Here is a 13,968-nt window from a genome sequence, read left to right as displayed (position 1 = left end):
TTTATTTTGAGGAATTTATTGTTTGGGGCAAATTATATCAAGAGCTATATAACAAGAGGTCCTTTGCAGAATAGATTTTACAATTAAAAAAGGTGTAACCGAATCAAAACTACAATCAGGGAAAGAATAGGAATAAAACTGAAAACAATACAAAAACAAATATCCAGTCCTTCACAGTAGGCCACAGTAATAATAAAAAACAAAACAAAATCCATGAGCGTTTCCTTGCCTTGTCTGTGTCCCGAAACGGGAGCATTAATAATATTAATATCAACATCAATAAAAAAATAATTACAGGTTAAAAAGAGGCCAGCATCACATACAGCAGTGCATGGCAGCTGTGTGTGTACATGTATGCATATGCGTGTGTGTGTGTGTGTGTGTGTGTGAGACCCGAGGTGGTTGTGGCGGTAGTAGTAGAGGGCTTTCTGAACAGTCTATGCGGAGAGGTCGCTGTTATCAAAACGCTCCTGGTCGTACACCTCAGCGATGACCTTGCGGCCTCCGAACCAGCGGTTGTTGAGCGCCTGGATGGCCTTGTCCATCTCCACTGCCATTGAGAACTCCACAAAGATCTTAACGATGACCTCGGCGTCATCCTCCTCACCCTGCTTCTCCTGGTAGATAATGACCCGGTTGACGGCACCAAACTTGCCACACTCCTCTGTCACCTCGCCCTCCAGGTCATCATCAATGTCCTCAGGGCCCACCATGTTCCGCAGAACCATTACCGTCGACTGAGGAGCAGAAAACATGTTCTTATTGTTAAAACAAATGACACAAGCAACACACGGTTCCATTGCCTGTGGACAAATCGTGTCAGGATAATGAGAAATAGGATTTGGGAAACAAAAATGTACTTGCTATTTATCGTTAATGTGGCATACAAGTACCCAACTCATGCATAGATTTCAAATTCAAACTCGCCTCATTAACAACTTCATCACCGTATGAAGCAGTGCGGACACACAAACTCAGACCCACCTCTTGTTTGCGGAGCAGCTTCTGCATGACCATGTGTCTGGCACTGCTGCCGGAGATGCTCATGTGCTCCTGTTCACTCAGTGGCTCCTGGCCCGTCCCGTCCTGCAACGCCTCTTCCTCTTCTTCCTTCTTCCTCACCTCTTGGGCTGCTGCCATTGCGACCGCCAGGACCGGCGGCGAGGCCAATACTGGGTTTACCAGCCCCACCTGAGGCAACACAGGCATGGCGGGCCGCGCCGGGGTCACCCCTGCAACAGAGACGAAGGGAGGCAGGACAAAACGGTCAAACCCCCCCGAGGTTGGACAGCCACAGAGGAGCCTCCCCAAGCCCCAAGCCAGTGGCCATAGTGGGGGGGAGGGGTGTAAAGCCCCTAGGAGCTTTTTCCTAAATAATTGGCAGGGTTGTGTGCTCCAATTTTAGCTCAAAGTTTCAATGTGCACCACAACTCCCCCGCAAGTACAAAGGAGCTATGGAACTGGAGCTAGCAAACATGGTCTTAGGAGTGATGCGTGTCCACTAGCAGGCTGGCAACAATTGTTTTCTTGCATAAGGATAATTCCACGTGATGTTTGGGGTTGGCAAAAGCGAATTGCAAAAGAAGCTCAAACGTTCAATAATGTATTGATGGTAAATATAGATTTTCTTCCCCAGTAACCATCATGAGGGTCAAAGTTCAGCGTGTATATTCGTACTTACATTGGTGCTTGTGGCAAACAGAAATTGTCATACGACGCTGTAATTTAGGGATTTAGAATTTAAATGCTTGGAGTATTGATTTAAATGGGAATAGGGGGGGCATGGGATGCAAACTCAACACTCTTTACTGCAGAGAAGGTAATGGATTCAAATGACCCACTGGCCCCGCCCACCACCCCTACAAACCCTGTTTGTTCATTCTGAATGGTCATGTTGATGCATACCAAAAGTCAACTCCACAAAACACACAGGATCTGAGACTCACTGGCCAATAGGAATGAGGGGCTATGTTTATGAGGGGAGGGGCTAGAAACAGTCCTCTTCACACTTGGTTGGTCAGTGTGCAGCAAAGGGGAGGGGTTAAGTGGCCACTGTCGGTGCGATTGTGGAGTAAAGAGAGGGAGGGGAAGAAAGGAGAGAGAAAAAGAGAGAGAGACAAGGAGAGAAGAGACAATAAAAGAGAAATCTATTAGTTGAGAGGTCCTGCGACAGACTACGTACAACTAATACACTGTGCAGGAGACAACAGCAACCTAAAAAAGGACTCAAGTACAGAGGCAATTCCAATTCAGACAAAATGTGTAGAGGGGTCTATATTGCAATGAGCAAGTGTAACATTCCCCTTCACGCTTTTTTTTTTTATTTTATTTTTTTAAACCAGCCACAGATCACTATTGTATATGTCATGTTCACAGATTAGTCATGTTCAAGAATCCCTGTCAGTCTGCATGTCTATCCACTGACTGAACTCAAAGGGACAATCATTTTGGAATGCCAAATATTTTTAAATATGAATGTGAATATTTATTACCTTCAATACAACATTATCTTACTACTATGAGAGCTTAAGTGGACAACGCCCATCTTATCAACCAGTAGTTGTTGACATAGGCATTAATAAATGTTAATGTAGGGCTTTTAAGTAGTTCTAAAATTAAAGTTTGTCAGATGTTGTTAAACCTCAAGTGGCTCAATCAGTATAGAGATGAACCACATCCTATGCTATTTGTTGTGCAAACAGTACAACACAGTATGCTTAACCCCAAATGGATGGAGAAGATAAGCACTGCCTCAATCCTTCTTATTCAGTGCTTACATTTTCCATTCATGTCTTCGTTGAGACATATAGCTCTATCTACACAACCAGTGGCACGCAACATTGATTCATGTTGACATTAGACCACTTTTGAGGTCTGAAAACATCATATTAACTTTGATTTTAGAGTGAACTATCCTTTTACGTGTAACACAAAGTCATTAAAAATGGGTCTCACATAAATATGTCAATAAGTCAAATGACCCCACTTGATTGAAAAATCTATCTTTAAAAAAAATCTAGACTTTAAAAAGCCTGCAATAAACATGTATGCCCACCAAGTTGATTTTGATAAAATGGCTGCTGAATGACAATGTAACAAACTAACTCTACATAAACCATGTATTATACTGTATAAATATATGCCCGTTACCTGCATTCATCAGACAATTCCCAGTGACCCCACATCCATCCAACCCTGAACTTACCTGAGCACCGAGCCTCTAGTTCATACACACCAACTCTGACTTTACTCTGGATAGCCCATGCAGTGAAGGCATGCCAATAAATGCACAATTCCCTCACAAGTAAGAGGTGTGTGTGAAGAAATGTCTTAAGAAGTAGTTCAGAAGGGACACTCACTCTCCCAGGTGATGTTTACCTTTGACGAGAGCCATCCCCACCCAAAAGACTAAATGCAGAAGACGCCTTGACCAGCTGACCTGCTCCACAGCTTACCCTATTCACTCCTTTGTCCACCCCATCTTTTATTACTCTCAATTGGTCTACAATACTGTAGAACACTTGGCTGCATCTCAAAAGTCTAGTGACATCCTTTTGTTGATGACTTTCCTTTATTTACACGGTTTGGTTTGAAACACTAAAGCCTTCAGGTGAACACAATATCACTGAAAAGCCGAGCAAAATGGCTAGGTTTCATTGCTGCCAAATCATTTTCGATAAGTGAGGTCACAAGGAAATAAAAAATAGGTAAGGAAACGGTACCTTCGTCCCACCTTCCATTCTCTCTTCTGCCCAATCCCAAACCAACCCCAAGCCCTACCACACTTGTACTTCTGAAAAGAATCTGATGGGTGTAAACCACCATATTACTTACACATACACCATATTCCAGTTCTTTCAAATGTACATGGGGTTATAAAGAAGTGTCCAGAGGTATGGCAAGGAAGGAGGTTGATTTTGCACCAGGCATTATTCTCCATGGTCCTCTGATCTCTCTCCCTCCTCTCTTGTTGGTGTTTGTTAGCAGAGATTACCCACATATTGACTGAATGCTCAGTTTGGCATTGTTGTTTCCCTGCACCTGTGGAGGTTTGTGAACAAATCTGTGTGTTATGCCAGCATACCTGTGATGACCCCCGGAGCTTGGGCGGCCATGACCGCTTGCGGCAGGCTGCCCAGCTGCTGAGAGAGGAGGGCCGGCCCGGCCATCGCCCCCAGTACTGATACTCCCACCGCCTCCTGGAAGACCAAATTTACTAACATAAGGGAACATTGCCTGGACACTGCCAGTCTCACAAAACCAAAAATAGCATTTGTTTCTGTCAAATAACTTCAGGTGCACTAGACATACCCTCCACAACCAACCCTGGCAAAGACTACTTAAATGAAGTCCCTGATTAAATATTTACCTGGGCAGTTATTTTGGCGGTGGCAGCAGCAGCCGCCACGGCAGCAGCAGGGGGGAGTCCTCCAGGGGTGGTGGGGGTGAGCAGGGGCATGGGAGGCGTGACTGCCTTGCCCACACGCAGGTACTGGCCCCCCAGGTCGAAGAGGTTCATGGAAGACACAGCATCCTGGGAGGACTGGGCCTTGTCGTACTCTAATGGATGGCAGACGGAAAAAGAGCTTTAAAAATATATATATATATTTTAATATTTCTTGTAAGACCACTATTGACATGGTCCCGGAATGTCGTTATTTTGCACAACATTATCCTAATAGGAATCTTAGATTTACTTCCTGGAATAGTCTCATGATGATGGATTTGGAAAAATTAAGTATGAAATGAAGTAAATCTGAGCTCACAACTAGGATGGTTTGTATGCACAAAGTAATTATATTTTGGGACCATATCAAGAGTGGGCTAATGAGAAATATATTAAATAGATATATTTTTTGTAAAATTCTGCTTTAACACTTAATTACCCATTTGTGGGTCCGATTTTACAGATGCATAACCACATTATATGGTTATAGAAAAACTATAGAAAAATTATAGACAAACAAAAACAACAAACAAACATGGTGGTTAAACGACTAACATAAACATCTCACAGAAGGCAGAAACTGACATTAACAAATGCACCTGTCGTACCCTACCCACAACATTCTGGGCTAAATGGGTCTCAATAGCGAGTGAGAAAGCATTTGCTCGTATCAATGTAAAACCAAGAGACTCAATCTATGATTGCTTCCTGTTTGCAGCACGTCTTGGCATGCACTAGCAAGTCTGCTTCGCAATCATTACATGAGGGAATTGCTGATCTAGTCCCTCAGTTTTACACAAGCACAAACTGGCTTGCTTTAAGAAACAGCACGATAGTGTACAAGCGGCTATGGAACGTGTTGGACTGGCAATCCTGGGCCTGGATTCTGATTTGGGAGTCTTTGCCTGCTGCCTGCCAACCAGTGTACACTTCAAAGGAAGGGTAGAGAATGGAGCTAAAGCCTGTGAGTGGAATAGGTGACTCTACATATAACCCTTCCTCTGCTGCACTGAGGGGGGGGGAGGGGGGGGGGCAGCTTTCCTCACCTATAAAGCCGTAGCTCTTGTGTTTCCCCGTTGTCGGGTCTCTCAGCAGGTTGCAAGACTTGATTCTACCAAACGCCTCAAACACGCTCTTGATGTCCTCGTCCGACAGGTCAGGGTGAACCGACGCAACGTAGATACGGTTGAAGGCACGTGCCTCTTCCGCCAGCTGGTCGATGATTGGCTGGGCCTGCCCGATGTTACTGGGTCGTCCCACCTGACGTGCAAATGGGTGAATACAGACTCTTGTGGTTATCAGGCAGAAAGATGTTTGTGGATGTAGTTATGATAAATATTATAGATAAAACTGAAGAACAGGGTAAATGACATATGTATGGAAAAAGTATTTCCCTGAAACATCTGATGGATACATTTCCTATGTATTGGATAAAATACATTGAGCATTTCACATTGGTTGTACCAGTGACTTGGTATTCAGTGATACACTTTGTATAAATAAAATAAAATGAATACGTTTTAAACTCAGAACCAAATTAAAATGTGATGACCATGCACGCAACTTGACTTTTTAAGTTAAAATCTGAACATTGATCTCAAGTTAGGATTCGATCTTTACTGAGCTGTATTTCAGAATTGGTGAATTCTTAGCGCAGTCTCTGAGATGTAGGCCTTCTTTATAAAGTGGACAGCAGAGCTCACCTTGGGGGCGCTCAGTGGCGTAGCACACTAAGGCTGCATACCATATCATCGCAAGGTCCCTGGTTCGATTCCGGCCATCGACATATCCTGCATGTCATCCCTCCTCTCTCTCACCCATCCTTCCTGTCAATCTCTACTGTCTCTATCCCAATAAAGCAGAAATGCCCTAAAAACATATTTAAAAAAAAAAGAAAGAAGAAGAAGAGCTCACCTTGATATTTCTCCCTCCCAGCATGACGGAGTTCATCTGCTCCAGGGCTAGCTGGGCTGCCTCAGGCACCTCATACTCCACAAAAGCAAAGCCCTGTAGGGAAAAGGAAATGGGTATTTACCCGGGGTTTATTCAGAGCAGTAAAACATTCAGAGGTGAGTTTCCTGAAAGATTATCTTAGTGCTACAAAGCGTTCAGCAAACTCAGCCTCGAGTTGAGTAAATATAGACAGCTGACTGTCTATATTTACCTGCAATTAAGAATAATGTCATTAAAAAGTTAATTCAATTCACACCCCTGCACAACTTTCAGAGATGCGAGTCTGAAATCTAAATATGTTTTCAGAATGAATACCCATGTCTTTGTAAAGTCCCTGAGTTGAATAGTGAATCAACTACACTCTGTTGATCAAGCCATCCGAGCAGACTGAACCAATTGCTCACATTTCTCTATTTCCATCCTGCCAATGACAAGACTGACCTTGTGCTTCATCGTGACAGAGTCCCAGGACATGTCAATGCTCTTGATGGGGCCAAAGGGGGCGAAGGCCTGCCTGACTGTGTCCTCTCCCAGCTCGTAGTAGATGGAGCCCACGTAGACTCGGCACATGATCGCTAACGCCCTCTGTCTCTGGGCTGCCACCTGCAGGCAGGGATATCGCAAATCAGTTCCCATTCTAGTTGTAAAAACGTATTGAGGCACAACTGAATGTTTAATTTCAGTCGAGAACAAAACTGAACCAATGGCGAGAGAATCTTTACAAACATAATGACAACTTACTGATTGTAAAGGCGACAGGGGATCTCCGAAGCCCATTGTCAGAGATGCCATCTAAGAGGAAAAGTTCTCATTAAATTCAGAAAATAGTATTGTCAACAAGGCTGTGCTGCTTATGAGAAACAAAATACAGTATAGTCTATGTCCAGTTAGTGGGTACCCTTGGGCTGGATATTAGCAAGGACCTTACGATACGATGCACATCACAATACAGAGGTCATGATGAAATAGTATTGCAATACATTGCTATTTTATGCATATTACAATACAGTATGGTGATTTTGCCAATCTATTTGATAAGGCAAACCACTCTCTTCTTCTTCTTGTCATCGCTTCGGTAGGTCGAACTTGTATACAATAGTTTGACTTTATCTTCAATGTTGCCTGTATTGGATATCCGATGAATTTATGTGAGGAGGCTACAGCCTGAAATGTTGCGGTGGGTGAAGGGGGGGCTGTTTTGCATATCACATGTTAAACAAGCAATTCTGGTGACTTTTGACGGGAGAATGGGTGAATGGAATATGTATATTAAGGAGGATGGGGGGAAGGGGGGTCCTGATTACAGCTAACCCATACTGCATAAGTCGTTGTATTATTCCTTCGCGCGAAAAATACTTCTTACAATACGTCTCTTCCTACAGTACAATACCCAAGTATTTGAGCAGAGTGGGAGTGAGTAAGTGTTAATGTTAAACTCTGAAACTCGGAATCGGGACAAATAGCCAAAATGCGATGTGGTGTGCAGTGACATACAGTAGGCGCCTGCTACTGTAGATTGCAGCGCATGACAAATATATGCAACGCTTAGCAGAGCTGTGTATAGGCCTTGTGTCAATAACCTGAGAGATGAGATCATTTCATGCGATAAAACTGCCCGTTTGGCTCTGACAAAGGTATATCTTCTCATGTGATATCATCCTCCGTCCGCGATGTAGCGATTACAATTGTAAACAAACATGGGTGTTTTCAAGTGCAGACGCATATCCCATCCTTCACAGCTCTTGTCACCACCTTGTGGTGGCTTTTGGCAACACTTCACACCGCGAAATTTCTGCAGCGGCAGGACTTAGACGTACCCCGCTGAAGTGTCTGCTTGGACCTATTAAACCCCGACCTACTGTACATTGCGATTCTGGATCAAGGCTCCCAGCCCATGTCTTCTGCAAATTCCATTTCTTTTACATTTACACTTTAGACATTTAGGTGAGCACCAGAATCTTGAATCTCTGATGCAAGCTGCTACCGGGAGACAGTGAAGGGTGCCAAGGAGGGGGGTGACATGGGAGCAGCTCAGTCTTGTTAAGGTTGAGCTTGAGGTGGTGGGCTAACATCCAAGCAGAAATGTCTGCAAGACATGCAGAGACACGTGGTGCCACCTCTGAACTGCTATGTAACTGCTATTGCCAAAGTGTGTTTCTCACCTGTAAATTGGTGAGCTGTTGCTGCTGATGGGCCAGCGTCTGTTTGACCAGCACACTCTTAATGCTCTGCTCCATGGCATACTTCTTCGCCTAGATAGAGAGAAAGACAGGGAGTTGTTTACCCCCAAGGTCTCCAATATTCCAGAGTGACTTGTATTCCTAGTGCTTACTGATATTGAGAACCCCTGAGCCCCCGGCCCGTTCCACTTCATTCCTGGAGCTTCATCAGCCGTTATTTTTTTTTTTAATCTGATTCAACTAACAACGTGCTTGATGTTTAGTTCAATAGAAAACATATGCATGCTGGAAAGGCCCCCCCAAGACCAGGGCCATGTCCAAAAACTCATACTGCCGATTGTTTACCAAAGATTTGTACTACATAGCCTATCAACCTTTTGCTATTTAGAGCCTACTGTTTAGTTCTGTCTAGTTAGCTCAGATTTGAGAACAGTTGTTGTGTGCGCCTTACCTTCTGCAGCGCCTCTTGCTGCTCAGGGGTGAGAGGTGGCAGGCCTAGTTTCGAGGCGGTGCTCTGTCCATTCTCCATCATCAGAGCCTCGCCTCCCTGCAGGCACACAAGAGCATGGTTAAGGGGAGAGGGAGGGAGTCCACCCCAAACCCCTACCAATGACACCACAGCAGAATTAACATGAACAAATCATAACCTACTCAATCCCCCACTGGGTTTCAGAGCAAACTCAAATACACTGTGTTGTTTGAGACTACTAAATGTTTGTGTTTAGATTTGTATAACATACATGATATGATATGTGCCATATCATATGATTGAATCATTTTTACCTTGTTCCATTGATGGATTTCTAGTTGACCAGCTGATGTTCCTAGCCAGAATGTCCCTGACAACAGTGAGTCTTGCTGGCACTACAGAGCCTGATTAAGTGAAATGTTACACACATGATCTCTCTGTTGTATCTGAATGTTAAACACACAGTATGCATGTACGTTTTAGAGAGGTCCTACTCCTAATTCTATCCATCAACTCATGTGTTGTGCTTTTATTACACTACCCATGTTTGAAAGAAAATAGGGGCTTCACCATCAAAAACCACTGCAGAACTTTTGAAATGACTTCTTCTCCAGTGCACAAGTGGAATTGAGATGTAGGCCTAGGCTGGCTGAGATGTAGGCTGAGGCCAAAAGCAGTTTTGAGCTTGCTCTGAAACAACCAGCATTACACATATATCCAACACAATGTGCAGGTAAAATTAGAAATTAATTACCAGTAACATTTTATGTTCGACTAAAGATACGGTTAGATGAACCTGCATAGTGTTTTTCCATGAGTTAATATTCAGACTAAAATGTCCCTGCTCCTTGTTTTTGGAGAACAGTGTAGTCGAGACTAGTGTAAGGCCTATGGGATTAAAGATGACATGCAGTAAAGATAAAAAAAATATAGCTAATTATTATTTTTCAACAGAGGAAGCACAGTCACTTCATCAAATATGGGTCCCATGGTGTGCAAAATGCTAAAGTGTGTGCCATGAGGTGCAGTCCCCTTATTGACTACTACACAGAAGAAAACTTTAGTACCTTGGCTCTTATGAACTCCAGAGTGGTGCACTGCCCCCCCTTAAGGAGGTTTGAACCCAACTAGTTCTGCCATTGGTTTTGGAAATATAGTACAGTCAAGAGATACGCTCTACAGCACAAACGACACAGAGAGAAACGACAAAAAAGAAAAAAGGAAAAGAAAAAACATAAACCTACTTAGGTCAAGAGGCACTTAGGTAAGATAGGCAACACAGTGAGCACTGACATCCAAACCGATTTAAATGTCTCGCTTCTCTTGCAGGTTGACGAGCTCACGGAAAGTGTTAGGCTACATGAAAATTACATGCCTTGAAATGTATATGTGCTTGTTGTAGCTGGATAAGACATTGACATTGTTTCCGAATTCATTCCAACTGAGTAAATAAACATATATTCTTTGCACTACCTTCTCAGTTTCCTGCATACCGATGCAACAAGGACTGTGTTGCACATTGATTTCCTATTCAGAACAAGAAACCTGAAAATCAACAATATTCAGCTTTCATTTCATAGAGATGAAGCTGAAGAATTTTCTGCAGGGAAAAATAATTAGTTGATCTAACCAACAAGGACAGATGAGAATGACAATTCATTCCAAATCATTGTGCTAAAGTCTCTAAATTAATATCCTACGATGCATAAGCCATTCACAGAGGATGTTGTTAATACAACACATGCTGCCCCATGTAAGCTAAGCATATTAGCACAATGTGTCACAACTTGTTGGCTGCACAATAAAGTGGTACCTTTCTGGGGACAGGGCTTAATAAGTTAACTTAACTCAGTGTGTTCTTGCTTGAGCTCAACATTCAAAGAGGCTCGACCCGCATCTAGAGATGCAGACTCAGTCACACCCAGGATGCATAATTGTTTACAATGGGAAGGCGAGCCCCTTACCTAGCACCTGCTCTTCGCTGGTGTGTCCTGCAGCAGGCGTTACCCGTGGGGAGATAATTAATTGGGAGAGCTTATACAGTTCAAAACAGAGTCTACAGGGAAAGAGAAATCCTTCAGATAAGTTAAAGCAATTCACCAAAGGTGTGTCTACTCCCTCAGTGTTGTATTAAACACAAGGTCGTGTTGCACGGCAAACATTGAAAATGCACAGATGTAGAGCACAGGCAGCGGTTGGGTTTCATCAGACAGCATTGCGTTTGGACGTGCACAATGAGTAAACTATATCTTTGTATTTACAGATTTTTACATCTTGAAAATCATATTTTCTACAACTTTAGTGACCGACCAACGATTTCATGGTTTGGGTGTAGCGATACTACTACTAGGCCTATATTGTATTGAATGCCGTTGACGTCCTACGCATACACGTCAATAACAAGCTTATTTGACATGTTTAAGACTTATAATAATGTTGTACTATGATAACTATACCAATATAAGCTAGCTACATCCACAGCCTCACCATCACGTCTTGTTGAAACATGGTTTCATTCACGTCTATGGTCACATTCCTTGACTAGTAGTACACAAACTAGCAGTGTGGTCGAAATTAACGCTAATGTGATAGACATTGCTAGATAGCTTAAGCCGAGCAGAAATACCTCCTAATAATGTTAACCATGTTCTAAAATATCGAACAAAACAAACCCGTTTTCTGCAAACTCTTTTTTTGTGTGTCCTCCTTAACCCCCTCTAGCAGAAAAATGAATGGAGGCTACTGTGATCATCATGACAGCGGATAGAAATAGGCTAGCTAGCCATCTTATCTTATCTTTGCTACGCTAGTAGTAGTAGCTAGCATGTAAGCTAAGTTGCCTGGTCGATAGCTAGCTGGTAAGACGGAGATGGTAACGTTATCTCAATCATAGCTAGCTAAGCAGTTCCAGTTCTGTGACATGACTATCGTCCTGAACTAACGTTTAGCAAGCTGGTTGATGAACTAACCACCCGCGAGTATAGTTAGATGCTGCAGCTAAATCATCCTCATGGCTTTACCATCCGCACAGTAGCTAGCTAGCCGAAGCAGCCCAGGCTAATATTTTAGCTTGTTGAAGCTAACACTGAGGTTGAGTGCAAGCTCGCGTTCAACGAAGGACTGGTTTAAATGGGGGCAGTAATCGTTTTTCATCCTATTGCAATATGATAATGTAAATTATTAACAAAGCTGAGCAATTTTATTTACCGCAGAAACTGCCACCGCCATGAAGCACACCTTCTATTACGTGCAGGGCCACACACCAGTGAGTCTGGAGTAAAACAAGTGGTGGCGCACGGAACGGCACGGTGCTGCTGTGGCTTGGGGCAGGGCGGAGACTGCGAAGAAGTTGGTGTGCGCTCCGCTCCAAAAGGATGTGTACTGTATCAGAAACCAAAGTCATATATATATATGGGAGGATATATATGAGACATGGGAGGATTACAAACCGCATAGTTGCAGGTGGGTGCGGATTTTGTGTAGGATCATCTTTGTACACAGGCGTTATTTGTGATGGGGAGGGGTACATAGAGAAATCAGACCTCTAAAATATGAAATATTGGCATAACCCTCCCTGAACTCTATATCAGAGCACCTATACAGTCCGAGACGACATACACTCACCGAACACTTTATTAGGAACACTATATTAATATTGGGTATGGCCTCCCTTTGCTCTCAAAACAGCCTAAATTCTTCGTGGCATTGATTCCACAAGATGTTGGAAACACTCCTTTGAGATTTTGGTCCATGATGACATGATTGCATCACGCAATTCCTGCAGACATGCCACTTTCAAGCTGTGAATCTCCCGTTCTACCACATCCCAAAGGTGTTCTATTGGATTCAGATCCGGTGACTGGGAAGGCCACTGAAGAACACTGAACTCATTGTCATGTTCATGAAACCAGTTTGAGACGACTTTTGCTTTGTGACATGGTGCATTATCATGCTGGAAGTAGCCATTAGAAGATGGGTAAATTGTGGCCATGAAGGGATGCACATGGTCAGCAACAATACTCAAATAGGCTGTGGCATTCAACTGATGATTGATTGGTATTAACGAGCCCAAAGTGTGCCAAGAAAACATTCCAGACACATTACACCACCTCCACCATGAGAAGGTGTACAGGTGTTCCTAATAAAGTGTTCGGTGAGTGTACATGCACCCTCACAAGAACACGAGATCTGCCGCTGTCCATGGCAAGGGGTGCTGAATTCAAAAGACTTCGGGTCAAGTTAAACCATAGCCTAGGTTGTCACGCAGCTGCCTCTTACTGCCTCTGCCAGCTGGGGCAAGATACGGCATATCTTCTGATGTAGGGGGTTAGTTACAGGCTAGATCACATATTTAATATGAAAAAATGAGGCAGACACATTTAAGAATCAATTCTTCATTTTATAAAAAACCGCGCACCCCCCCCCCCCCCCTCCTACGTGCCTGTATATGCACCTATATACTGCTTTGCACATTGTCCCAATGAAAATAGACGGGTAGCCCGACTGGCCGGTAGAGGGTACTGTTTCATTCATGTTTCATTTTGTATGCGTATGAAACAGTCCGCTGAAGTTTAAATGACTGATTCCTCAGCCACAATTACACATTATTGACTTCAGCAGATATCTGAAGTGGACATCAACTTCTCCTACACTATTGGGACACCCTTTTAAATTGCTCATGAAAGTTCTTGACGTTCTTCAAGTAAAGGCGTGAAAATGACTGATTAGTGGAAAGTAAATAAAATAATAGCCTTACGTAGCCTAATGGTGATCGGTTGTTTTGGGTCACGATCAGTGGAATAGTCAGCTAACACCACAACGAAAATGTTAATTTTTCGTTTTTGAATGCTGATAATCATTAAGAATTTAAACATTTTATTCATATGCATACAATGTATTTCTTTATGCTGCCGTTTTCC

General features: G+C 43.2%; 1 protein-coding gene across 7 annotated transcripts; it reads right to left on the bottom strand.

Annotated features, from left to right (window-relative positions):
* puf60a (poly-U binding splicing factor a) lies at positions 1-12,345 on the bottom strand. Of its 7 annotated transcripts, XM_083671572.1 has the most exons (14): positions 12,257-12,345; positions 11,014-11,105; positions 10,523-10,594; positions 10,117-10,225; positions 9,032-9,127; positions 8,563-8,652; positions 7,142-7,192; positions 6,842-7,003; positions 6,362-6,454; positions 5,494-5,707; positions 4,370-4,560; positions 4,085-4,199; positions 985-1,232; positions 1-737 (listed from the first exon to the last, which is right to left on the bottom strand). In XM_083671572.1, the coding sequence occupies exons 5-14, from the start codon at positions 9,110-9,112 to the stop codon at positions 438-440; spliced, it is 1,545 nt and encodes a 514-aa protein (XP_083527698.1). In that variant the 5' UTR covers positions 9,113-9,127; positions 10,117-10,225; positions 10,523-10,594; positions 11,014-11,105; positions 12,257-12,345; the 3' UTR covers positions 1-437. The 7 variants fall into 7 exon arrangements, with proteins under 7 accessions (XP_083527698.1, XP_083527695.1, XP_083527697.1 ...); XM_083671569.1 differs by lacking the exon at positions 10,117-10,225; XM_083671571.1 differs by lacking the exons at positions 10,117-10,225; positions 10,523-10,594.
* Positions 12,346-13,968: the final 1,623 nt, after the last annotated feature.

Source organism: Argentina silus (genome assembly GCF_951799395.1).
Source record: "Argentina silus genome assembly, chromosome: 1".
Lineage (NCBI taxonomy): Eukaryota > Metazoa > Chordata > Actinopteri > Argentiniformes > Argentinidae > Argentina > Argentina silus.
Note: the sequence above shows the minus strand (reverse complement) of the source record. Positions and strands in the feature narration are given on the sequence as shown.

Coding starts and splice junctions, on each gene's coding strand:
- puf60a (XM_083671568.1), bottom strand. CDS start 12,277: ATGGCGGTGGCAGTTTCTGCG. Junction 4,200..4,369: donor CCGCCAAAATAACTGCCCAG/GTAAATATTTAA, acceptor TTGGTCTTCCAG/GAGGCGGTGGGAGTATCAGT. Junction 1,233..4,084: donor AGCTCCGGGGGTCATCACAG/GTATGCTGGCAT, acceptor TCTCTGTTGCAG/GGGTGACCCCGGCGCGGCCC.